Source organism: Pan paniscus, chromosome 4, assembly GCF_029289425.2.
Source record: "Pan paniscus chromosome 4, NHGRI_mPanPan1-v2.0_pri, whole genome shotgun sequence".
Classification (NCBI taxonomy): domain Eukaryota; kingdom Metazoa; phylum Chordata; class Mammalia; order Primates; family Hominidae; genus Pan; species Pan paniscus.
Window position 1 is genome coordinate 138,144,945 of NC_073253.2, and position 25,681 is coordinate 138,170,625.

The 25,681-nt window shown below is 41.4% G+C and overlaps 1 protein-coding gene across 14 annotated transcripts in view; it reads left to right on the top strand.

Moving 5' to 3' along the window:
* ARHGAP26 (Rho GTPase activating protein 26) overlaps nt 1–25,681 on the top strand; it is a 460,401-nt gene that overhangs the window by 131,886 nt on the left and 302,834 nt on the right. For all 14 annotated transcript variants that reach the window (XM_034960692.3, XM_034960694.3, XM_014345105.5 and 11 more), the window contains exons 7-10: nt 1,379–1,483; nt 2,984–3,113; nt 7,143–7,243; nt 12,644–12,738. In XM_034960692.3, the coding sequence (XP_034816583.1) occupies nt 1,379–1,483; nt 2,984–3,113; nt 7,143–7,243; nt 12,644–12,738 (431 nt within the window). The remainder of the gene's footprint in view (nt 1–1,378; nt 1,484–2,983; nt 3,114–7,142; nt 7,244–12,643; nt 12,739–25,681) is intronic.

A 25,681-nucleotide genomic window follows, 5' to 3' on the forward strand; every position in this document is an offset into this window, starting at 1 on the left:
TACTATTCCTGCTGCAAACAAGGTGGGAGAGTAGGGGGAGGGGGGGCGGGATGAGATTCCTTTACCGTCACTTATTATAGCTGCCTCTCAGAAAAGGAGAGTTAGTTAGGTGAAAATAAGTGGGATGGGATTATGTTTAGTAAGGAAAGTAAATTTTTTTTTTTTTTTTTACATAATAAGTAATGTTTAACAAGTAAAAAAAAAAAAACAACAATCATTTAGGGACTGAAAATCTGAAGACCACAATGTAAAATAAAGCAAATGTGTCTTGGAATAAGGTGGTATGGCAGGTCAGGGAGGTCAGAGTGGACCCCTCAGAAAATGTGGGTCAGCCTTCAGAAGCCGAAGTTAATGGGATAGTCCCCAAATACCATGGAGCTGTGCTTTGTGATAGAGGTGAGGCGCTGGTCTTTCCTAAATCTCGTTCGGGCTTTTATTATAATCCTTTCTTCAGGTTGAAGTTTAGAACTGAGGGAAGATGTGTAGAACTTGAGAAGGGGCCAGGAAAGCATAACAACAGTGAGGTTTGGATGTAAGCTCCGAGAGGAAAGACCACAGGAATGCTGTTTGTTTAGTTTGGATAAATGAAGGCTGGTAGGGGCTCAGGGAGGGGACATTAATAGTTTTTAAGTATATGAAGCCGTGTGGTGAGCATTGTGGTGAACAGATGTTTTTACCATTCACTAAAGACAAGACTAAACAATGAAACGGGCTTACCTTTTAGCCTGAGGGATTTAATTGAGAATTTAGGGAAACCACCATAAGTGAAAATGTGGGAATATGGAAATATTTTAATAAAGGAATCCATAGTGTTTACTTTTGAGTAGTTTGGGGAAAGCACGGAAACACACTTCAGTTGGATGATTTTCTTTGATTTGACTTTGCCTGTTAGACTGTAGACTCAGGACACCCCACTTCCTTTTCTGCCTTCCTCTTCTGTGTAATAACCTGATACTACAAATGTACTAGAGGGAAACTGAGTCAGAACCCTGGTCTTTGGTTTCTGAGGAAATGATGTTCTCAGCAGGTGGTGAGGCCCACAGGGCAAGGGCATGGGTGTTGGTGCCAAGGAGACCTGGTTTCAAGTTCTGGCTGCCACTTACTGTGTGTTTTGGGGCAAGTTTCTTAACCTCTCTGAACCTGCTTCCTCATTATTAAAATGGGGATAACAGTAGTGCTTAGGTCATGGGATGTTGTGAGTACTCACCCAGGGCATGGAAGGGCATAGTGCCTGGCACACAATTGGTGCTCTTTAAATGTCAGCCATTATTATTCTTTATTTTAGACTTTCAAGCCAGTGTTGGGAGCTCAGATACAGCTACATAATACCTCTTTTCAACCTGGTTATGTGACCTTTGCCTTTCTTCCTTCATTACAGCTGCTGGCCTTCCTGCAAGGACTCTTCACTTTCTATCACCATGGTTACGAACTGGCCAAGGATTTCGGGGACTTCAAGACACAGTTAACCATTAGCATACAGAACGTGAGTGGGCATAGGGACAGGCTTCCTTTCTCTGGTTAAGGAAAAACAGAATATGGGCCTGATTGCCCTAGAAACCATCCAGGTGGCTTGGAATGTAGGTGAGGAGGGTGGGTCTTGCTTGGGTTCAGAGGGAAACTAGGGGCAGGCGTTTCTAGAGTGCTTGGTGGTTCTGAGTTAGACCATCATCCTCTTCTCCATTATTTCAAAGCCCTATTTATGTTCTCGGAAGTGCTGCTGCTGATTATGTTTCAAATCTGTAGCGTCTGTAGCATTGGAGTCAGGATTTCCTTTGGCGGTGGAAATCCCAGCCCAACCCAGCCTCCATTCTATGCATCCAGCTGCCTGACTACATGAGACCATGTGGAGTGTGTGTTCTGGGAATGGGGGCTGGGGACACATGCTGGCCTCCAGCTCAAAGGATGTTCTCTTGTCCAACTCTTAGGAAGGCTGGCAGGAAATCCAAGTCCGTGCTTCACTCCCAGTGTGGTCAGCATTCCCAAGGTTTAAACACAGGACCTTTTGGTGCACAGAATCCTGCATAGGGCTTTTTGGTTAGCAGTCACTGGGGCTTGAGCCTCCTTCTTCACTGTGGGATTGGACCATGTTATTCTTCTTATTTTCTTTGTCTCTAGGTGATCTTGTGTCCATGTGGGTTGTACTGCATGGGTTTTAGAAGCCTGGAGGTTACATAGTAGTCAGTGTTGTCTCAGAGAACAGGAAGTTGCAGAATCTTGGAAAAGGTTTCACAAAGCATGGCTTCCCCTTAGGCCAGGTTTCTCAGAATGCAGGCTCTGAAATCGAGATTGACATGCAGTGGGCTTACTGGAGGTGGGGGCAATGCTGGTGAAAACACCTGTGACAGAGTGAGGGCACCTGGACTCGCAGAGGGGGAAATAGAGCTGTGATGCAGATGCAGCAGAGGTCTCAGTGCAGGGGAGGCTCTGGAGCTGGGATGATCCTTCACAGTCGCCCTGAATACAAGCAAGGGGGCCAGGCTTTCAACCCCCTTCTGCCTTTCCTCTAGCCTTGTCTAGTCATTGGGTGCAGGCTGACCTTGAGTGAAGGAACTCCCCTTTTAAGGAGGGACTCATCTGTGAGCCATCAGCAAGCAACATTCACGGCAGCTGGAGAAATGAACGCCTAGGTCCTTAAGTCATACAGGGCCCTAGAGCATCTGAATCAGAATCACCTGGAAGGCTTATTGTAAAACACACTTTTTGGCATCCAGAGGTGCTGAATTGATCTGTAGGAGTGAGGGCTGGGCATTTGCATTTTCTATAAGATCCCTAGGTGATTTTGATAGTCACTAGAGTTTGAGAGTCATTCTGGTATAGGACTTTAAGGCCAAAGTATACTTCTCATAAGGGAGTATTTGGCCAGTTCCTGGAAGGTTGAATGTCCTTTATCTCATTTTAGATTTAAGGATTCTGTTAGGTTGATCTGGATTGTTAAAACAGATACTTTGTTTCTTTGATTTGAATAAAATTATTTTCATCCTAGACAAGAAATCGCTTTGAAGGCACTAGATCAGAAGTGGAATCACTGATGAAAAAGATGAAGGAGAATCCCCTTGAGCACAAGACCATCAGCCCCTACACCATGGAGGGATACCTCTACGTGCAGGAGAAACGTGAGTGCTTTGACTAGCAACAGCTTGGGATGTACTCAGGCCTCTTACCTAGAAGGTGGAGGATGTATCCAGCGGTGCCTACCTTACTGTAAATACATGCTTGGATAACAAGAACAATTTTATAGTTCATCTTTCCAAAGGGAAAGATGATGTCCACAGAATCTTGTCTACCTTTGTTTTTCTTTATGAATGGGAATTCCTTTGGGAACCTGCAATTCTTTAAGGCTCTGTGGTTGCTCTTCTCTCTCTAGTGTTACTCTACTCTTGGGGTTCCTGTACCCCTAGTCCAGCTTTATGTACCATACCCTGAGCATAGCAGCCTTGGAAAGGTCTTACATGCTAGGCCCCTGTTATCTATCAGCAGTGTATCCTTTGGTAGACTTAATACTTGGTGATTCTGTTTTCATTTGACATTGTTTCAGCAAGGCCCAAACAATCATGACTTAGGCCTTTTTCCTCTTCTCCTCAACTCATTTCATTCCAACACTTGAATTTTATGAAAAGTAGAAACAAAGGCTCACTTCAAGAGCCAAGAAGAAGGCTGCATGCGGTGGCTCATGTCTGTAATCCCAGCACTTTTGGAGGCTGAGGTCGGTGGATTGCTTGAGCTCAGGAGTTCAAGACCAGCCTGGGCAACATAGTGAAACCCTGTCTCTACAAAAATACAAAAAGTAGCCAGGTGTGGTGGTGTGCACCTGTGGGCCCAGCTACTTGGGAGGCTGAGGTGGGAGGATTGCTTACTGGAGTGAGCCTGTTGAGGTTTATAAGAGCTCAGGAGGTGGAGGCTGCAGTGAGCTGAGATTGCCACCACTGTACTCCAGCCTGGGTGACAGAGCAAGACCCTGTCTCTTAAAAGAAAAAAAAAAAAAGAGCCAAGAATACTCATTGTTCTGCCAGTGATGTCTAGGAAAGGAATGCCAGGTGCTGCTAACATGGACATTTTAGTGATGACTCACAAGTTCATGCCTTATGGCTGGGGAAAGGCTCTGTGATGGGGCCATGCCGTTTAGGGATAGCACATTCAGACTTAATTCATGTATGCAATGCTAGGAACGAAAGAAAGTGAATGTTTTTTCTTTAGTGGGTAATTCTTCTCCTAGTCCTTTGGTAGAGAACATTGGTCTTTTCAGATTTTTGCAGGTTTTGTGTTCTTTCATGTCCTGCTCTTCATGTAGAGTTAGGCAGATGTCTTCACTCCTAATAGCTTTCCGGTGGGATAGAATAGAAATACTTGGCTTCACTAATTATTCTATTTAGTAATTACTCAAAAATTTGTTTGGACTTAAGTTTCCTGGTAACAGTGGGGCAGTAGTGGTGTTGGAGTATTGGCTGTGATGAGGATTACATTCCTTATTCTTACAGAGATGAGCCTGTTGAGGTTTATAAGAAATGTAACTACTTCAGTTGTGTGTTTTGTGTATGCCTGAATAAAAAGTGATCCCCTCTTTGCCCAGTGAGAAGATCCCTGCAAAAGGTTTTAGGTCTACTTGAAAATATAAATTTTTAGGACTCTAAAAATATAGTTCAAAGTCCACCTATAATACTTAATTTGTTAATATATCATTCACTTACATATATAAAATCAATGTTGTTTTTTTGCACTCTCATATCACACGCTTTTATTCAGACACTTCACATGCTCTTTCAACATTAGTGTGTTGATTATCACGAGGACACTTTTTTGTTCCCTAACACAGTCCAGAGCACATGATGGGGATACAGCACTTTTTTTAATTTTAAATTTTTTGTAACTTGTTATTTTGAAATAATTTCAGACATACAGAAAAGTTGCAACAATGGTGTAAGGAACAACCATAAACCCTTTACCCAGTGCACCAATTTTTAACATTTAGCCACAATGATATCATTCCTTCTCTCTCTGTGTGGGTGTGTGAGTATTCATGTGAGTACAACTTGCATACACACACATACACACTTTTTTCTGAGTCATTTGAGAATATGGTTGCATATACCATGCTTCTTCAGTAGTGAGTATTTTCTAAGAATAAAAGATATTCTTTTTATGTAAACACATCTGTTAGGTTGGTGCAAGAGTAATTATGGTTTTTGCCATTAAAAGTAATGGCTAAAATCGCAATTGAACTCTTGCCATTAAAAGTAATGGCTAAAATCGCAATTGAACTCTTGCACCAACCTAATATCAAATTTAACATTGGTGCAATATTTAATCTGAACTACAGTCCGTATTCCAGTTTTGCCAGTTGTATCAATAATGGCCTTCTAAAGCATTTCGTTGTTCTCCAGTACAGAACCTCATACTGCATTTAGTTGTCATGACTTTAGTCTCCTTTAATCTGGAACAGTTCTCCAGCTTTTCTTTGTCTTTCATGACATTGACATTTTTGAACAACACAGTCCAGTTCCTTTATACAGTTTTCTTCAGCATGGGTTTATCTGGTGTTTCTTCATGATTAGATCTGGATTATGCATCTCTGGTCAAATCCTACATAAGAGTTCTTCTCTGGGGCCACATCTGGACACATGTGGTGTCGACCTGCCCCTCAGTGGTGATGTAAATTTCGATCACCCAGTCAAGGTATTGTCTGGTTTCTCCACTATACAGTCACTATTTTCCCCTTGTAACTAATTAGCAATCTGAAGGTAACACCTTAAGATCATGGAAATATCCTTCTCCTTATCACACTTTACCTCCATAGATTTAGCATCCATTGACAATCCTTGCCTGAGCTGATCTTTACTATGATGGTTGCAAAATGGTGACTTCTCAGTTCCACCAACCCCTCCACATTTAATAGCTGCCATTCAGTGTACTTATGTAAGGAAGAGTCCTGCTCCTCTTTCTTCCTCCCTCTCTCCCTTCCTACTGTCTATCCATCCATCCATCCGTCCGTTATCCATCTTTCCATTGTCAGTTTGGATTTATGGGTTCCTATTTTGTTCAGGAGGCTATAATTTATCACTGTCCTTATTTATCTTGATGCTCAAGTTGTCCAAGATACAGTGCTTTGGGAATCTTTGTGTTGTTCAATTGCTGGAATTTTTTCCCCAATCTGTAAGAATACACTAAGATGGTTTGTATTTTCATTTGTCCTTGACGGCCCAGTGGAAACATTTACTGTTTTGTTTTTTAAGTTTACTAAATGACATCTAACACTTGCAGTTGGCAGTCATGCCATACCATTGATAATTATTAAATGTCTGCTAATTCTCTTTATGTTTAAACAATTTTTTTTTTTAACAATTTCTGCTGTGTGATCTCCATAAGCACCTAAAACTAGTATTGGTTGAAGTCCTTTGCAGGTTGACTAATGCCTTCTTCCTTTAATAGTGCTTTGTTTTCAAGTAATTGGCTAAGCACTGAGTAAAATCAGAGACTTGGCCAAAATACGACTGCATGGCACCTCCCTCTTGAGGTGACATACTAATCTTGAGGGACATAGTCCTTAGAGGTTACGTGTGGGCATTGACAGTCACTTCCACTCTGCATCTCTGGTGTCTCTGAGCTCTCCTTGTCTGCTTTTCAGATCTTCCTGAGTTCTGCTAAAGTAAGTTAGGGGTTTGGAAGTAGGTCAGAACCCCTGATGTCTGTGCACAGAGTCACAGAGCAGCTGTGTGGGAAGCATGATGTCATCGCAACAGATGGGAATGGTCACAAGCGCTTGGAGGAGGCTTTCTGCGTTCTCTCCTCAATCATCTTACTCCTGTCAGTGAAGAGAGTGGAAACTTCAGTTGGGGCTTGATGATGGGAACGTGGATTAGTTTCCCCAGGGAACCTTTACTTCCGTTGTATTTTAAGACCCACTGGATGTAGCATTAATGGGAAACAGTCTTCTTTGGTCCCTGGGGGAAATCCCGGGGTTGGTTTCATTTGAGCCTGTGGGATCAGATTTCTGTCTATTCATTCTAGCTAGTGTGGAGAATATATTACTTCTAACATAGTTTAAGGGTAGATGAGCATTATGAATTATGGGTTGTGGTTTTTCCAGCTCATGATGTATAGCATACAGTGGAATGTATAGATATTTTATGGGAAATATTACCTTTCAGGTCACTTTGGAACTTCTTGGGTGAAGCACTACTGTACATATCAACGGGATTCCAAACAAATCACCATGGTACCATTTGACCAAAAGTCAGGAGGAAAAGGGGTGAGTTCATTTTTAAAATTTGATGTTTGATTTGCTTGGCTAACATATAATGATTATAATGCATGTATAAAGTAACACCTCCAGTGTTATATTTATGTTTCATCATAAATTTAAAATTAATAATTTAAAAAATTTTTATATAGTAGTTCCAGGAAGCCTAAGAGGCTGAAGAATCGCTAAAATAAGATGATTACTCTTAGCTCTAACTTACGTTAGGAACTGCAGTTAAGAAATATTTTTGTATTTCACATATATACAATATCAAGCGTATCAAATATTTTTATATGCTAAAAATTATTGAATAACCTCATCCTGTGAAACTGATTCAGTCCCACTCCCACTTGATACCTGGAGAGCTGCCAGTGGCAACATAGATGTCCTGGTTACCTATTGCTGTGTAACAAGTCACCCCAAAACCTAGCAACATTTAAAACAACAGCAATCATTTTAGTATTTCTCATTGTTTCTGTGGGTCACGAATTCAGGGGGCATTTGGATGGGTGGTTCAGGCTTGAGGTTTCTCATAAAGTACTAAGCAGACAGTAGCTAGAGCTAGAACAAGGAGGGTCTGAAGCAGCTCAAGCTGGCCAGATACAGCTGTCATCCTCTCTCCTGTATCCTTCTCTTCCCTTTTCCCTCTTTCTCTGCATACTCCCAGGGCCTCGCCATTTGGTCTCTCTGTATTAGCAAGTTTGGGCTTCCTCACAGCATGGTGGCCTCAGGGCAGCAAAAGGTTTTAGGAGTGAATGTTCTAGAAACTAAAGTAGACACTGCATTGCCTGCCTTTTCATGACTTAATCTCAGAAGTCATAGAGCCTTACTTTTACCTTATCTATTGGTTAAAATGGTCACAGTAGCCCTCTCAGTTTCAGTGGGGGAGGAGGTAGACCCTGCCTCTCCATGGGAGGGGCATCAAAGTCTCATTGTAAGAAAAGCACGTGGCATAGAAGGTGATATGTAGCTATCTTTGGAAGAGACAGTTGGGCACATATGGCTCCCTGGTGTCCCCGCCATTGGGCAGCTCCTTGAATGCTCCTAGTTCTTCCCTCCTCCTGGCTGTTGCCTCTCGCCTCCTGCCTGCTTGTGAGTCTCCTCTGAGTGTTCCCACAGCAGGCCACATGCATTTCTATGGAGGTGACCTGTCTTTTCTCTTTGCTCCTATACTTTATTTTCTTCCTTTGATATTCTACATTTCATTATGATAGCCCTAGCTTTGATTTTTTTCTTTTTTAATCTATTGCTTGGGAGTTTTTGGTTTTCCAGAATTTGAGATTTGGTCTCTTCCAATAACTCTGGAAAATTCTCACCAATTATCCCTTTGAGTTTCGCCTCCTTCCCATTCTATTGTCTCCCTCTGGAGATATTTAAATGTTTTTAATAAAAATATTTACATGTTTTATCTGTTTGAGTCTCTTGACTATATTCTGAATAATTTCTCTTACTCTGTCTTCAGCTTAAATAGTTTTTCATTTGTGTCTAACCTGTCGATAAACTAGTCCTCTACAAGCATTCCACTTCGGTCCTCTCTGCAGTACATTTTTATGCAACGTGTTGAGTTTGCGTGTGTGTGGGCATTATAGAGTAGGGGTTAAAAGTGCTGGCTTTGCTCTCAGTCTGCCTGGGCCAGCGCTATTAGGTGCTGTTGTCATTACTGTTAGGTACTCAGCCATGTTGTGCCCCTTGTTCTCTTCCACTTCCAGTTTTTCTTCCTGGCTTTCTTTTACTTAAGCCATGATAGAGAAGTTTATCAGCATCTCTGTTCCTTCCCTGAATCAAAGCAATAACAAAGCCCTTTTTATGTTTCTTGGCAGGGGCAGGATTGATTTATAAATAATCTCAGGAAAACAGACATTAAAATGTCATAACAGAGAAATTACATTTAGGAGGAATATTAAAAACCTACATTATTAGGTGTCCCCTAGTTTTCATGAACTGGAAACAGAGTTGTGCCTGCTTTCCTTGGATTGAGCCTTAGTCCCTTCCCAATTCTTAGTCCTTCTAGAAATCAGCTTCACCAAATTGTTCTCTCACACAGTCTGTTTTTGGGCCTTTTATCTTGGGCTTTCTCAGACTTTTAATGAAGAACTCTTCTGTATTTTCTCTATTCCTTTCTTATCACACTTGAAAGTGAAGGGTAGAAACCAATTATAGTGGATGTTTGGTTCTCCAGAGACTTTAGAGAGTTACTAGAAAGCATGTCATTGGGTAGTGAAGAGGTTTATGTGAATTTAGTATATATAAATTTTTTGGAACAAATCCTGACACATAATGGGTGCTATATTAGGACCTTGATATTATAAGAGTTAATTTTCCTAGTAATTCCTTACATTTAAATTATGTTTTATATTTTTCTGCAACCTTTTATTTATATTACCCTGTTTGATCCAGTTTTCCTCCTTTTACAAAGGAGGACATTGAGGTTAGGAGAGAGTATGATTTCTAAGGTCATTTAACAAGTTACAGAGCTGGTGCTCAAACCCTCTTTCCACAGTCTGAATCTCCTGATTCTGAACTCATTATACTTCCCATGACATCACTATTTCCTCAGCTTAAGGGTGAAGGAAATATGAGGACTGGCTGTCTAGAGGTGATGTCTTCTCGATTGTGTGGAGGAATCATGTGATGTTGTTGTATATATTTTTTAAAAATAGAGACCGAGGCCGGATGTGGTGGCTCACGCCTGTTAATCCCAGCACTTGGGAGGCTGAGGCAGGTGGATCACCTGAGGTCAGGAGTTCAAGACCAGCCTGGGAAACATGGTGAAACCCCATCTCTAATGAAAATACAAAAATTAGCCAAGTGCAGTGGCGCATGCCTGTAATCCCAGCTACTTGGGAGGCTGAGGCAGGAGAATCGCTTGAGCCTGGGAGGTGGACGTTACAGTGAGCCAAGATGGCGCCATTGCATTCCAGCCTGGGCGACAGTGCGAGACTCCATCTCAAAAAAAGAAAAAAAGAAGAAATAGAGATGAGTCTCACTATGTTGCCCAGGCTGGCCTCAAACTCCTGGTCACCTTGGCCTCCAAAGTACTGGGATTACCAGTGTTTTCTACTATGTTTGGCCTGCATACATGTTTGAACAGCGCTCTCCTAGGAGCTAGAGGTAGATAGAACATAGATAAATAGATAACATAAATATCTTTTAACCTAGATAATTGGGTGTTTTTTTTTCCTAACATGCTCTTTCTCCACCTGTTAGGTTCCCTCACTGTCCTTTTCATTTGGATTATTTTCCTTTAAAAGTACCCACTGTTCTCACAGCTTCAGATCTGGAGTTGTGAGCAGATTTGCCACATCCTCCTGGAGACCAGACCCTGTGTGTGACGGAAGAATTTCCCTGCATCCTACACTCTGACCTGAGGCACCTCTGCAGATCTGGAGTAGCCCAAAACCGATCCTATCCCTTCTTTTGATTGAAACCCTTCTTTATTTTCCTGCTGCTCTCAGGATACAAACGAGAATCCTACATGGTCTTGCCTCTGTCACTCCTCAAAGTCTTCTTCTTTCTACTTTCCCTCACTCTGGGCTTCTAGCCACACCAGCTGCCCTGCTGTTTCTCCAAGCCTATGTGGACCCTGACCCCAGGGCCTGTCCACCTGCTCCATTCCCTCCTCCTTATTTTATTTCCTATGAATTCTTTCAGTTTCAGCTCAAGAAAGCTTTTCCTAACCTTCCTGACCAGGTCAGATCTCCTTAACTTTGGCTTTTTAAAAACAGAATTTGTCATGGTTATAACTTTTCATTTACTTGTTTAAGTGATATCCACGTCCCCCACTTTTTAAAGCAATCAGTAGTTGAACAGACCATCTTTATAGATTTTTGCTGATATGGTATGGTCATCCTTGGAACAGAATATTAATCTTCCTCCTCTTTCTGCATGTATTTGGTGATCCTTTATATATCCCTATTCCCTCCCATTTCTCTGGGACACCTCATGTAATCTTTCAAAGTGGAAGCTGGTCCATAGCCATTAAATCAGATTTATAGTTAGACATCAGCAAAGTCAGAATCTCTTATGTTTGGGTGTTTGCACTCAGATATTTTACAGACTAGAGAAAGAGCAGTTCTGTCTGAGAAATTAATCTTTGCTATTCAGTGGAAGACAATAGGTGTAAGGCCTGTGAATATAAACTGTCTCCTCCTAGGCCTTCTGTGTTTTGTTTGCTCTTCTGATATTAGTGGGTGGCTAAATTTTACCTTATGTAGCCACACTTTCTGTTATTTCAACAAACTGGGCAAGCTTGCTAATTTCCCCTGTTAGTTTAGATAAAAAAGATTGACAGAGGCAGGAGAAACAGAAACCCTAACAAATTCCTAAGTGACAGTAAGAAGAAATCAGGGACAGCAACTTCTGTGTTTCTGGGCAATAAACTAGTGCTATGAGATGAAATTGTCACATTCAGTTGAACAATGGAATACTACTCAACAATAAAAAGAAATAAGCCCTTGATATGCACAACAATATAGATGAATAGCAAAGCAATTATGTTAAGTGAAAAAAGCCAGACAAAAAGAGCACATACTGTGTAGTTCCATTTATATAAAATTATAGACTATGCAAACTAATCTATAGTGACAGAAAGCAGATTCAGCGATTGCTTGGGGATGTACTAGGAGGAGGGATGGATTGCCAGGGGATACAAGGAAACTTTTGGGGATGATGGAATTGTTTGCTGGCTTGGTTGTGGTGTTGGTTTCATGGATGTATATGACATCAAAATCTATAAGTTGTACAGTTCAACATGTACAGCTTATACCTTAATCATATGTCAGTAAAGTTGTTAAAATGTATTTATTGAGGAGCTACTCTTTTCTAGGATCCAGTTGGGCCCAGGAGACAAAAGTAAGCAAAATTTGACCCAGTCTCTGTTCTCAGGGTCCTGTGGTCTAATGGAGAGAGAGACATTATTGTATTCATCACCTATATCAATGCGCAGTTTCAGCTATGGTCAGTGCTGTGATGGAGGGAGAGGTACATGGTGCTTTGTGAACATGTTCTGGGGATATTTGTTCTGGTCCAGGAAGATTTTTTTGGAGAAGTGATGACCAACCCAAGATCATAGAAGCTCAGAGTTAGGAGGAGACCATCTTCTTCTACTCTTATCAAACCTGCAAATTAAAACAATGTCAACACTCGTTTATCTACCATGGACTGATGCGGTGCCATCATGATCCACCCATACTAAAGATGTTTGGGTCCAAGTCTAACATGGTATATGAATGTAAGCTGCATGAGGCTTTGTCCTGGAAAGGTTTATAGTCACCCTTCCACTGCCCATGGTCATGAACACTCAGATTTGAGAAGATGAAATGATTGCTCCTGTTTACATGTCATGTATGTCCTGGGAGGAGTAGAGCTCCCATTCTGGCCTCATCTTGATAGTCTGTGTGTTCCCACTAGGGAGAAGATGAATCAGTTACCCTCAAATCCTGCACACGGCGGAAAACAGACTCCATTGAGAAGAGGTTTTGCTTTGATGTGGAAGCAGTAGACAGGTGAGTAGCTGGCATGCTTTTCTCAGGAGCAAATAGAGCTGAATTTCTATATCTTACTTTTTCTTTCCAGTCAAACCTTTTCTGCTTTTTTTCCCTTCTCCCCCTCCCTCCTTCCTTTCCTTCTCCCCCTCCCTCTTTCCTTTCCTTCTCCATCCATTCATCTATGTCCAGGGTGCTGGATCCAGGCTATTGCTGATTTGCGAGAATCATTAGAACCTCCCTATCTTTTGGGTTCAGCACTGAATCACTGGCTTGGTTTTGTTTTACTTTAATATTAGTGCTTTCATGCTCAGAAATGTGTGTTATATCTCCAGGAGATTGAGTAGTAGACTTTTAAAGAAAACTATGTAGCATGATTGTATCAGCTATTTGAATTTTTTTTTAACTGAAAAAGTTAGTATAATGATTTGAAAGGCATTGAAATGGAAGAAATTTTTCTCAAATAAAAAAACAGCTTTTAGTTACATTTCACCTACCAATGTGTGTGCGTGCCCAGGAAAGACACCAAACCACTTGTGAAATTACAATTTTTTGGAGAGAGAGCCGTGTGTTGTATTCCTCGAGATTTATAGAGTCTCTCATTAAGTTGTACCATTTCGTGGTGTTAAGCTAGTTTGACAACATTCCAATTCTTTGAGACACTTTACTTGGCAACAGGTTAATTTTTTCAATGAAACCCACGTGTTAAGCTTATTTGAGCTGCCTGTTCAAGATCAGGAATGCTAGCACCAAGATCCTTAAATCTCAGCATGATACTCCGTATAATGCCATTTAATCTCTTCCTTTTATTAAAAAAACATTATACCATTTCATCAAGCCAGTACTCACCCCTCCCTGGGAAGTTCATCTGTGGCCACCTTTGCCTGGCTCTATGGCATCCTGAGACTGAGTACTGCCTGGGGTTGCACTGCCTTCTTCTGGCAGGTGTCTACTCTGCACTGCAGGCTGCTGGGGCTGCTGGAGGCTGTTAGGCCTCCCATGGAGACAGCGTGCCCTCTTAGCCTTTATCAGAAATTCGTGGAAACTAACTGCATCTCTTAAGCAATTTAGTCATTACATCTTTGGCTGTCAAGCCAGACAACCTGGGTTCAAATTTTGACTTTGCTGCTTAGTAGCCATGTGACTTTGAGCAAATTATTTAATCTTTTGGAACCTTGATTTTCTCACCTGGAAAATGAAGTTCCCAGGATGGTTATAAGGATTCAAGGAAATAATGCATGTAAAATGCTTGGCAGAGGGGCAGATAATAAGTGCTCAACAAGTATTAGCTGTTACTCTTTTTTGCTAATAGCTTATCCTGCGTGCTCCTCAGACTTGGTATTTCACTTCTAAACACAGAGAGGTACATATCCTTTACTGTGTGTAGAGGTGTGAGAGGGGAAGGTAAAGAAGAATAGCATGGGTGTGGGGTCGGAGGATAGGTTGAATTGGGGTAGCAAAGGGGAATTGCAAACAGCCTTCCCCAAACCAAATTTTGTTATTACTGGTTTTAAACAAAACCTAAACCTTGGTGCTTTAAGCATCTCCCTTCTCTTTTCTAAGCATGTGATTGAAGGGAATTCATATTATTGGCATCCTTGAAGGAGGTTCAGAAGATCTGTTTGCATGGAAGTACAGCCACCTGTGATGCTCATCAAATGCACAGTTCCTAGAGATAACCGTCTGCTGCAGAGCTGCTTTGAAGAGGGCATGCTTTGTGTTGCAGCTCTCTGTCAGATTGAAAACAAGCCCAAATTTGCTGTCTGAAGCTGAATTATTTTTGTGTTTTCATCTTCAGAAGTTTCCCGAGAAGTTGTGGAGAGTGGCTTTTTAGGCGATTAAAGCTCACTGTGGCACCTCCATCTTATTTCCACCCTTGCCAGCACTTCCTAGCACCTTCCCTCCTTTATGACTCCCACAACAGCTGTGCATGTCCCAATCATAAGCAAAGAGTGAATGTGTCACATTCAGCATACTGAGTGGGCTTGCGAGTCGATTGCTCCTGAGTTTCTGTCCCTGGTTCCCTCTGCATGGCGTGGAGAGATTTCAGTCATGGTTCAGTTGAGGGGGCTGAATCTCCTCTTTTTTTTTTTTTTTTTCCTTTTTTGAGATGGAGTCTTGCTCTGTCACCCAGGCTGGAGTGCAGTAGCATGATCTCGGCTCACTGCAACCTCTGCCTCCCGGGTTCAAGTGATTCTCTTGCCTCAGCCTACCGAGTAGCTGGGACTACAGGCACTCGCCACCATGTCCGGCTAATTTTTTTGTATTTTTAGTGGAGACGGAATTTCACTGTGTTGGCTAGGCTGGTCCTGAACTCCTGACCTCAAGTGATCCACCCACCTTGGCCTCCCAAAGTGCTGGGATTACAGGCATGAGCCACCACGCCTGGCCTGAATCTCCTCTTAATGAACAGGAGGTAAGTAGACCGTCCTAGGAAACACCTCCTCTCAGTTTTCTATATAGATCCCAAAGATTAGGTTACAATACGGCAGGATTTTCCTCCTTTCTCCTTTTTTGACCCCAGTGCCTTTCTGTTTTTTTTCCCTCAATGTTTAGAAGGGAGCCCGGGTAGAGAAGGAAAAGGCATTTTCATGCGCTGGGTAGCTGCATCCCTGGGAACTCTGCCCAGAATCCTTTTCTCTCGAAGACTCCTGTACTTTCCTTTTTCACCAATGTCCTTTAGCGAGGAGGCGATTGCTGCTAGATGCCCTGCTGTCCTGCCTTCCACAGGTTCCCCAGCTCCACCTGCTGGACCAGAGAGGCAGAGGATCAAAATGCAAGTTTAGCACCTAGGAGATGTGGAAGTGAAAGAGGGGATGGTTATATTTAATCGCATAAGGGTTCAAGGTACTCCTGGAGTATGTTAACTGGAGAATACACAAACATTTATGTAGTGACTAGAAATGTTTTATTCTATCAAGATACAAATACATGTTGAAGTGTGAAGTATGTGACTTAGAATATGGGATATTGTGGATTTTTAAGATTGAATACATTTATCCTTTATACTTAATGCTGATATATCATGTTATTTTGTAACAAAAGCTGTAGCCTTTAGGAGGTGATATCCTAGGAGGTCAGTATTGTGAGTTGATTACCGTACATCAACATATTTTACTGTGGTGAAAACCACGTGCACTCAGTTACAGATTCCTGGTGCTTGTCCCACACCCACACAGTTCGACTTTCTGGGACTGAGACCCTGAAATCCATATTTTCAAGCTTTTTAGTTGTCCTTTATTCTTACTACTACTTGGTATGTTAAATACAATGTGTTTCACAATACAGTTTCATCAGAACACATGAAAACATTTTCCTAATTTGAAAAATCACAACAAGCAACTACAGCAAAACGAAACAAAAAAAATTTCAGGCTCCTCTACTAAGGAGCTGAATGGTTACCTGTATGGAGGAGGAGAATGTAACTACTAGGAAAGGTGATTTCTAGTCTCTGAGACAGATTACTTGACCAGGCAAAAGGCAAAAACAACGACCACAATAAAACCCCTGCCTTTTTAAAGGATGTGAAAATGGAGGAGGAGTGAGGCAACTGGTAGTATCAGAGCATTTCCTATAAGCTGAACACTTTCATCCTTGTGTTATGTCATCCTCACTACAACCCAGGGGGGTAGGTCCTCCATTATTCCCATACTGCTGAGGAATCTGCAGTGTAGGGTGGTGAGGCCGTTTACTCAGGGCTAAGGTGGGATTTGAACTGAGGTTCTCAGGAGCCTGTTCCAGGGCACATTGGTGCTTCAAGACTTTGGAATTTTTTTTTTTTTTTTTTTTTTTAGATGGAGTCTTGCTCTGTTGCCCAGGCCGGAGTGCAGTGGCACGATCTCAGCTCACTGCAACCTCTGCCTCCTGGGTTCAAGCAATTCTCCTGCCTCAGCCTCATGAGCAGCTGGAATTACAGGCATGCACCACCATGCCCAGTTAATTTTGTATTTTTAGTAGAGATGCGGTTTCGCCGTGTTGACCAGGCTGGTCTTGAACTACTGACCTCAGGTGATCCACCTGCCTCGGCCTCTCAAAGTGCTGGGATTACAGGCTTGAGCCACCATACCTGGCCTAAACTTCAGATATTTTAGAAACATTTTCCAGTGATGAGCTCAGAGCTGTTGGTGGTTGCATTTCAGAGACACCGCAGTGTCCAGTTTTCAGGCTGTGAAATCTGGGAAGTGCTGTCAGTTGCATTTGGCAACTGTTGCCATCTGGCACCCTGTCAGTTGCATTTGGCATTGTAAACTACAATGAAACTGTACAATATAAAGTACAATGAACTGAAGCAGCAAACTTGCCTCTCTTCTTACATCTACTCCTCTGTGACCTTCAGAAAGTCCTCCCGTGACTAAATTAAAAGAGGCAATGCAGATAGAGCACAGTGACAGGCACATGGCACTGAATAGGTGTTCCATGAATGGTTTTTTGGTTTCTGTACACCTTTTCTTCCATCTTTTATTTATTTGTTTAGAGGTGAGTGGGGTCTCCTCATGTTGCCTAGGCTGGAGTTGAACTCCTGGGCTCAAGCAATCTTCCCACCTCAGCTCTCAAGTAGTTGAGAAGATAGGTACACCACTGTCACTGTCCCTAGCTCCACCTTTTATTTTTAAGGTGACACTCTTTTTTTTTTTTTAATCCAAGACAGCTAGCATGAGTAGGAGATATCCTAGCAGTAGTATCATTTGTCAGCTAATTGTTTTCATTGTATCACAATACATTGCTGTCAGTTTGTTAATCCTCAAATCCCAGACACGTAAGTCCTACAGAAAACTGTTGCCGTTCTTTGACCAATGAATGAACTGAAAATCAAATTAAGTGTTAATCCAGGTCAATGGGATTTAGATCTATGGTTCTTGAACTTTATGTGTCAAGGATCCATTTTATTTTATTTTATTTTATTTATTTTATTTTTGAGACAGAGTCTTGCTCTGTCACCCAGGCTGGAGTGCAGTGGTGTGATCTTGGCTCACTGCACCATCTGCCTCCCAGGTTCAAGCGATTCTCCTACCTCATCCTCCTGAGTAGCTGGGACCACAGGCGTGCACCACCCCGTCTGGCTAATTTTTCTATTTGTAGTAGAGACGGGGTTTCACCATGTTGGCCAGGCTGGTATCAATCTCCTGACCTCAGGTGATCCGCCTGCCTCGGCCTCCCAAAGTGCTGGGATTACAGGTGTGAGCCACCGTGCCCGGCCGAGGATCCTTTTTAAAACCAAATACATTTCTAGAAATCTACTTTTAATTCTTATATATCTAAGTTGTTTTACCTTTGATATCTAAAAAGTAGACCTATACTCTCATCTCTGTGTCCACACCCTTTTGTATTGGCTTCCACATGATTTCAGAGGCCACATCTCCTCTAATTTCTTTTCTCTAGTGCCTTCCTTTTTTTCAGAACTAGTTTTGGGGGGCGGGGATGTTCAAACCTGAACTACTGAGGACCCTAGGATTACATGGAGCAAATGTTTCACAGACTAATATTAGCTCTTCATATCTCTGCTTTCCCTCAAAAAGATTTCATTGTTCCTAACATCGAAAAGCTAAAGTTAGTAGAAATTCTTTGTATTTCTTCAATCTCAAACCGAAAACTTGCTTGGATCAAGGTATCATGTCAGTCCAATCAATATAATGATTCTTTGAAGGTTCCTTCTGATTTCTTTTGAAATTCAGTTTAAAGACTTTAGCATTAATAATATGATACGGCTTTAAATAAATGTAACTTGTAGTAGTTGTGTGGTATGGCCACAACATGCTCCAAAGGATAATTTTTAAAAATTTCCTAGCAGATACTAGTTATAGATTAAATTGTGTCCCTGCCAAAATCATATGCTGAAGTCCTAATCCCTAGTATCTGAAAATGTTGCCTTATTTGGAGATTACTTGACAGAGATAATCAAGTTAAAATGAGGTCATTAGGGTGGGCCTTAATGCGATACTACCATTGTCCTTGTAAAAAGGGGAAATTTGGACCCAGAGATGGACATGTACACGAGAAGATACCGTGTTAACATGAAGGCAGAAGTCGAGGTGTTGCACCTACAAGCCAATGAACACCAAAGGTTGGCAGCAGAGCACCAGAAGCTAGAGGAGAGGCATGGAGCAGATTCTTCCTCACAGACCTCAGGAGGAACCCTTGATCTTGAACTTTTAGCCTCTAGACCTGTGAAGCAATAAATTTCTGTTGATTAAGCCAGCCAGTTTGTGGCACTTTGTTACGGCAGCCCCAGGAAACGAACACAGTGTTGAATAGGGAGGGCCTTTCTCAGTAAAGCAGCACTCATGCACCCAGCAGCCTTTAAATGGATAACTCAACACCTACTGCTTGAACAATCCCATTGCCGAGGAACCCCACTTCACAAAGCAGCCCATTCACATAAATTACCTTCTTCCTTTCTTTTCTTTTATTTTTTTACATGATGATAGCCTAAGCTTTCATTAGCTTTTTAAAAATCACCCTTTTTTGGCCTAGCGTGATGACTCATTCCTGTAATCCCAGCATTTTGGGAGGCCGAGGCAAGTGGATCATTTGAGCTCAGGAGTTCAAGACCAGCCTGGCCAACATGGCAAGACCCTGTCTTTACTAAAAATATGGAAAAAAATTAGCCGAGCATGGTGGTGGGCACCTGTAATTCCAGCTATTCAGGAGGCTGAGGCAGAAGAATTTGCTTGAACCCAGGAGATGGAGGTTGCAGTGAGCTGAGATCACGCCACCACACTCCAGCCTGGGTGACAGAGGGAGACTCCATCTCAGTAAAATAAAATAAAAATCACTTTTTTTATTCTTTAATGAAGCAGCATTCTTGGGTGCTTTTGTATTACTTTGCCATAGCACCAAGCATTTGAAGGTTTATAATTTATATTGGTTAATTGAATAAAGACTAGATTGATCATTACAAAATGTGTCAACTCTTTGAGAGGATTTAGTGTAAAATTTCTGGGTTAAAAAATGGGACATGATTTCAAAGCAGCCATTAGTGGTAGCAGGATGTGAATCGGTAGTACTTGCTCATGTCTGTGTTCTGTCACTTTGAATAATTAACTCCGTCATGCAGTGTCTTAAGGAAATTCATGAGCAAATATAGGGAAAATATTTGTTTAGGCTAAAGAATCATGGTACTAGTCATTTGCCAGCATCCCTGGATTTGTTTATTTTTAAGAAATTTCTCACAGATGTAAGTGACACGTGGATATTTTCTCTCAAGTGTTTTCCAGGAGGGCCTAGTAAACCATGTGAAAAATAATAAAACTTTTTCTGATTCCCTGAATCAATAAAGTCTCTTGAGGGGCAGTGTTTACACTGGGGAAGGGAAATGATTACTTTTTTCTGGGGTTAGCTGACTCTCACCAACGTCCATACATTTGAAAATGCTGTGTGTTAAGTGCCCCTTTCCCAGCATTGGTACTCTCTAGAGGTGGGCAGCAAGGATAGCTTCTTAGAGATGGCAAGGATATTTAGTGCTGGAGTTGTAATAAGGGATAAGGCAAGAATAAACTTGTCTTCATGGAGCTTACCTTTGAGTTTGGAATGCTCATATATATTCAAGCAGCGAAGGTATAAACACCAGGATGTTGAGTGTTCCAGCAAACCTGGAGGGCCAGAATACTGGGGGGAAAGTAACAAACAAGAGGACTTTACCCTTCCATTCTTACAGGGGATGATGGCATGACTGGAATACGCTGAATTCATTCCCTCCCTCCTTCCTTCCTTATTTTATTGAGCATTACTACATGCTAGAGACTACTGGCAGTGGAGATATAAAGTTTACAAATCTATAGGACTTTCTTAACAGACCTCATCTGATTTTCTTTCATACCAATTCCAAAGTCCTTGTTGTGCAAGCTTTCCATGAATAGGTAAAGGGCAGTAGCTCTCCTCTGATCTAGTCCCAACCTAGCATTTCACATCCACTGTCAACTCTATTCTTCTTCTTCCCAGGTAACCTGCATTTGCACAGTAATAAGCTTTTCTTTGTATTGGTTGGTTAGGTGTTTAATTAGGTATGTTTTATATACCTGTTCAATTCTAAATATCTGTCTCAGGTGATTTGCTTCCAGAGGCAGAAAAACATTTTATGCAGCTTTTAATACAGTAATATGTGCATATGGCTGTTCAATTTTATTTTTTATGGTGACATAATTTTGACATGGATTAATTATTTTCTTTGAGGCCATGGTAAACTATTGTGTAAGAGACTAGAGGAGCTTAATCAAGTTAGTTGCTATTTAAACTAAAATTGTAGCAGATGCCCACGTAACCTGCATTTGTGTACTGTTAGGGAAGAGACCCAGGAAATCATTGAAGATTGGTGAAAGTCAGAATAGTGGAGGCCAGAAAGATTTTTGAAAGATCTGAAGAATCTACTGGAACCCTCAGCACCCTCATTTCAAATATGTTTGTATGGCAGGCTGCATGATGCAGGTAAAAAAGATAAGAGCATTCCTAAATTTGAATTTGGGATCTGTTCCTTACTAGCTGTGTGACTCTGGGTAAGTGGTTTAACCACATCTGTAAGATGGGGTGAATTATCACTACATTGCAGGATTTTTTCTGAAGGTGGAACACACTAATATTCCCCTCTGATGGAGTCCTATGTCTGAAAACATGGCTGTTGAATTTTTTTCTATACCCTAAAACCTGGGACTTTATTGTTGTGATGGTGAACCTTAGCTTTGGTGGATATTCCTGTGAGCCTGCTTTTTGTCTTAATGGTGCTCCTTTTCCTGTAGTGTCATGAGTTTTCAAGTTATCTATAAGCTGAGAGGAAATACAGGTGCATTCAGGTTATATGTGCAAAGGGCCTGCTAGGGTAAGATTCCATTTTCAAACTGTGTATGTGATAACCTGTTATTGATACATGCTTCAAATAAAGATAAAGTTTTATGCCCTCTCTTTCCAATTTATGGCCTCAAGAAGAAACTGTATTAATTTTAAATTAAAATAATATTGTTTCTTCTAGCTTGGTAAGAGGTGTGTGTGTATGCATTTGTGTGTTTTTGTGAAATTGTGTGACTGAGATTATGTGTTTTCCAAAAAGGATCATCTTATGTAACAGACTTTGTTTCAACATTCAACCTCTAGATGGCAGTTTTGTGTATGTATTAGTAACTATTAGAAGGTCCAGTTGAAAATCAGCTGTCCTATATACACCTTGTATACATTGACAGAAGAGTGTGTGTGTGTGTGTGTGTGTTTTCTGTAGAAAAAATAATCATGAGAGTATTATTCCTTAAAGGAAGAAGAGTATCCTAAATGACTCATTCATTCTCTAGAAATTCCTTCCTCCCACCCTTTCATCACAAATCATTCATACCCACTTTCTTGCAAAAACAAACATGCTCAGTTAGTTGGGCCTCTGTTTAAACATTACCCTTTACCTGGCTCTTTGAACTAAAGTGCCAGGCCCTTTGCTTTAGGAATGGCTTATTTAGGATGGTGCAGAAAAGATGAGTGATTTCACTGTCCTATGTGTGCTGAGAACCTGGCAGTCCTACTTTTCCCTCCTGGTGCAACGTGCCTTTATCTTTTGCAACACATGAATCCATTTTTCCTGGTTTCAAACTTCCCCTCCCTCCCCTTCTCACCCCTTGTTTGAAATAATATTTTATTTTGCCTTCCTGCTGGTTGGATTAGAGTGCTGGTCTCAATGCCATGACATTTCAGGCAGGAAATGGAGTTTTCCTTCCTCAGAGGGTGTTATATGACTCTGACTTCCATGACTTGAGTTGGGAGACGATACCATAGTTTCTGAGTTGCTTTTTGGCTGCTCTGTAAAATAAGTTAGTGGAGAAGTTCTTGGAATCTTAGAATTCATGTAGTTTGAACTTGTCATGGAGTTTTTTTTTTTCTTTTAATTAAATGAGAGCATGCCTGTTTGATTCTGGTTTAACAAAGAATGGGGTATGGTGGTTAATGGACTTGATTGGGAGGGTGATTGAGGCAACCCTATTTTTACTCTTTAGTCTGCCTGGTGAAATATGGAGTTTTATTGGTTGGATATACCAGTTTATTTACCAATTTCTAAATATAAAATGAGTTTGTCTTTTTAAAATCAAAACCAAAAATGAGCTATTATGTAATTCTGGATAGAAGAAACAGTTCAACCAGTACATTCCACTTATGTACATTTCTGTTGACTGTGAGATAGAATAGTAAAAATGAAAAAAAAAATACATGAAACAGAAGCTATATTTTCATAGTTTGTTATCAATAGTAGTAACAGGTATTTGCATTCTCCTTGAGTCTCACTCATCCCATCAGTGAATAATGCCTTGTCCTTGTGCAGTGTGTTAACATTTGCTTGCTTCTATGTCCCTGATACCTAGCATGATGACTGGCACATAATAGGAACTCAGTCAATATCTGTTGCATTTAAGAGCCATGCAATTTAATATGCCAAAGATGTCTTTGGGCTTCCCGATGTTTTACGACTTCAGTCTCTCATAAAAATGTAAGAGCTTATCTGATGTGGTTGGTGATACCTACTTTTTAGACTATTATTATTGCTATGATCCTAATTATTTTAGGAACATTCCTCTAAAAATACCAAGGTTGCAGGCTTTAATAGGTTATGATTCATTCATTTATTAGGATCAGATCCTTTTTTTTTTTTTTTTTTTTGATACGGAATCCTGCTCTGTCACCCAGGCTGGAGTGCCGTGGCGCAATCTCCGCTCACTGCAAGCTCCGACCCCCGGGTTCATGCCGTTCTCCTGCCTCAGCCTCCCAAGTAGCTGGGACTACAGGCGCCTGCCACCGCACCTGGCTAATTTTTTTGTATTTTTAGTAGAGATGGGGTTTCACCGTGTTAGCCAGGATGGTCTCGATCTCCTGACCTCGTGATCCACCCGCCTCGGCATCCCAAAGTGCTGAGAGGATCAGATCCTTTCTAAATAATTGATTAGAAGCTACTTCCAAAACCTTTTTAGAGGGTTGACCCTTGCTTCCTCCCTCCCTCCTCTTTCCAACTCTCCTTCCCTCCCTGCCTCCTTCCTTCCTTTCTTCTTCTCCTTAAGATGCTGGTCTTTCTGGATCCCAGGACATGTATGCTACATGCACAGGGGGGCAGTACAACATTGTCATTAAAGCATGGGCTTTGCTTTAGATTCAGGCACACCTGGGTTCAAGTGCAGGCTTTGGCACTTACTAGTGGTGTGACATTATGCAAATAATTTATGTGAGTCTCAGTCTTTTCACTTTTAAAAAAAGAAATAATGGTAGTGTCTACTTCATACAGTTATTGTGAAGAATGAATGATAATACAAGTAAAGTCCTTAGCACAGTGGTTAGCACATAATAAACACTCAGTAAATCTACCTGTGGTTTGGGGGCTGCCAGTTGCAGCATCTTCTGGTTTCTTACTTCCTCTGTCTCTCACCTGTACCACACCAAGATTATCATGGCATATTATTAATTCTTTCCATGCACAAAGGTCTTGCAGAAGGACCTCAATGGTTTATTACATCAGAGCACGCATAGTAGTGCAGATTCATATGTTCTGTCTCCAAATAGTAGATTACCATTGCCTTCCAGTGATGGCACTGTGTCCTTGAGTATTGGAAGAAAAAGGGAAGTAGCCCAAGTTCCTCCTTTGTGGATGACCTGGAGATACTCTCCTGAGTTTGACTGTAAGGTGAATCAAGAATATAGACAGGCATCCTTCATTGTTGGTCTTAATGCATGAGATGGATGACTTTATAACATGTAATGATGACCTAGGGTGAAGCTCAGATAGATTCAGAGGAAGACACAGACAACAGAAGTTGCAAACTGGTGGTCCACAGACATGCTTGGTTTGGCTTGAATAGTGTTTGAGGCAACAGTTTAAAACTGAAAAAATCTTTAACTGCTGATCATGCCTTCCCACATGCCAGCTACCAGTTGAGCTGAATGACAGATATTTCCTTTAGGTGGGGTGTGTGCTCTCTGTTCTGCCACAGTCCCCACCATGCCCTGTTGCCCACCTCCCCCATGAAGACGAGTGACAGCTTTTTTGCTTTGCACTTGCACTGTTGTTTTTCCCACAGAGGGGAGATAATTCTTTGTTCTTTGTTTCTATCTGAAAGTAAAACTGCAAAAGAAAAAACCAAGAGCAACATAAGACCAAGTCTATTTTCCTTGGATTAAAGAATTTCGTATCCAGTTTCCCTAATTTTTCTTACTTACCGAGTCTCCGTAGACATTTGGGTCTGTAATCTCATAAACAGACATGGAAAAGGTGTCATTCTCCAAGATTATTGTATGTGGCTTTGGCCATATCTTTGTGTAAATGAAGCTCTTCTGAACCCGAACCATTGCATTGTCCAGGAACTGTTAGGAATTCATTTTCCCAGTAGCACTTTAGAAACAAAGGACCACTTCCCCTCCCTGGCGCTTGCAAAACCCTTCTTGCAAGTGGATGGCAGCTCATGCTCCATTCCTTATCATTCCCCTTTGTCTCCTAAATAAGCATAAGGGGCAGGTTTCAGACACAGGCTTTGAGATTGTGTGTTCCTGTGGGTGCCTCAGCTCTTCTACTTTGAATTTGACCCTTAAATATACAGTAGTGTGGATGGAAGCTGGGGAATGAACTCTTGCCAACAGAAGATTTATAGTCTTATGAATGAATAAATTCTAGATCTTTGGAGGTTGATTTAGAAAGAACGGTACTGTTAAATTCTGAGTGTTTTTGTTTCAGTGGGGTGGAGTTAGTAATAGCTTTTCCTTGTCCAATAGGAAGTGGGTAAATTGCCAAACCACTGAGATCACTATTGTTGACTCAGATTCAGGAATAAGATTAGCGTAGGAAAGCTGTCGAGTAACCCTGGAATTGGGGCTGGTTGTGATTCTGTTTGCTCTTGGCTGGTGAGCAGGCTATGAGTTGGTATAGCCAGTGGTCCCAGGATCCTGAATGTGTTGCTAAACCATATACTGCTTTCCATGGGCTGTTTTTAGGGGCCAGGGTTGGAGGAGATATGGTGTTGGG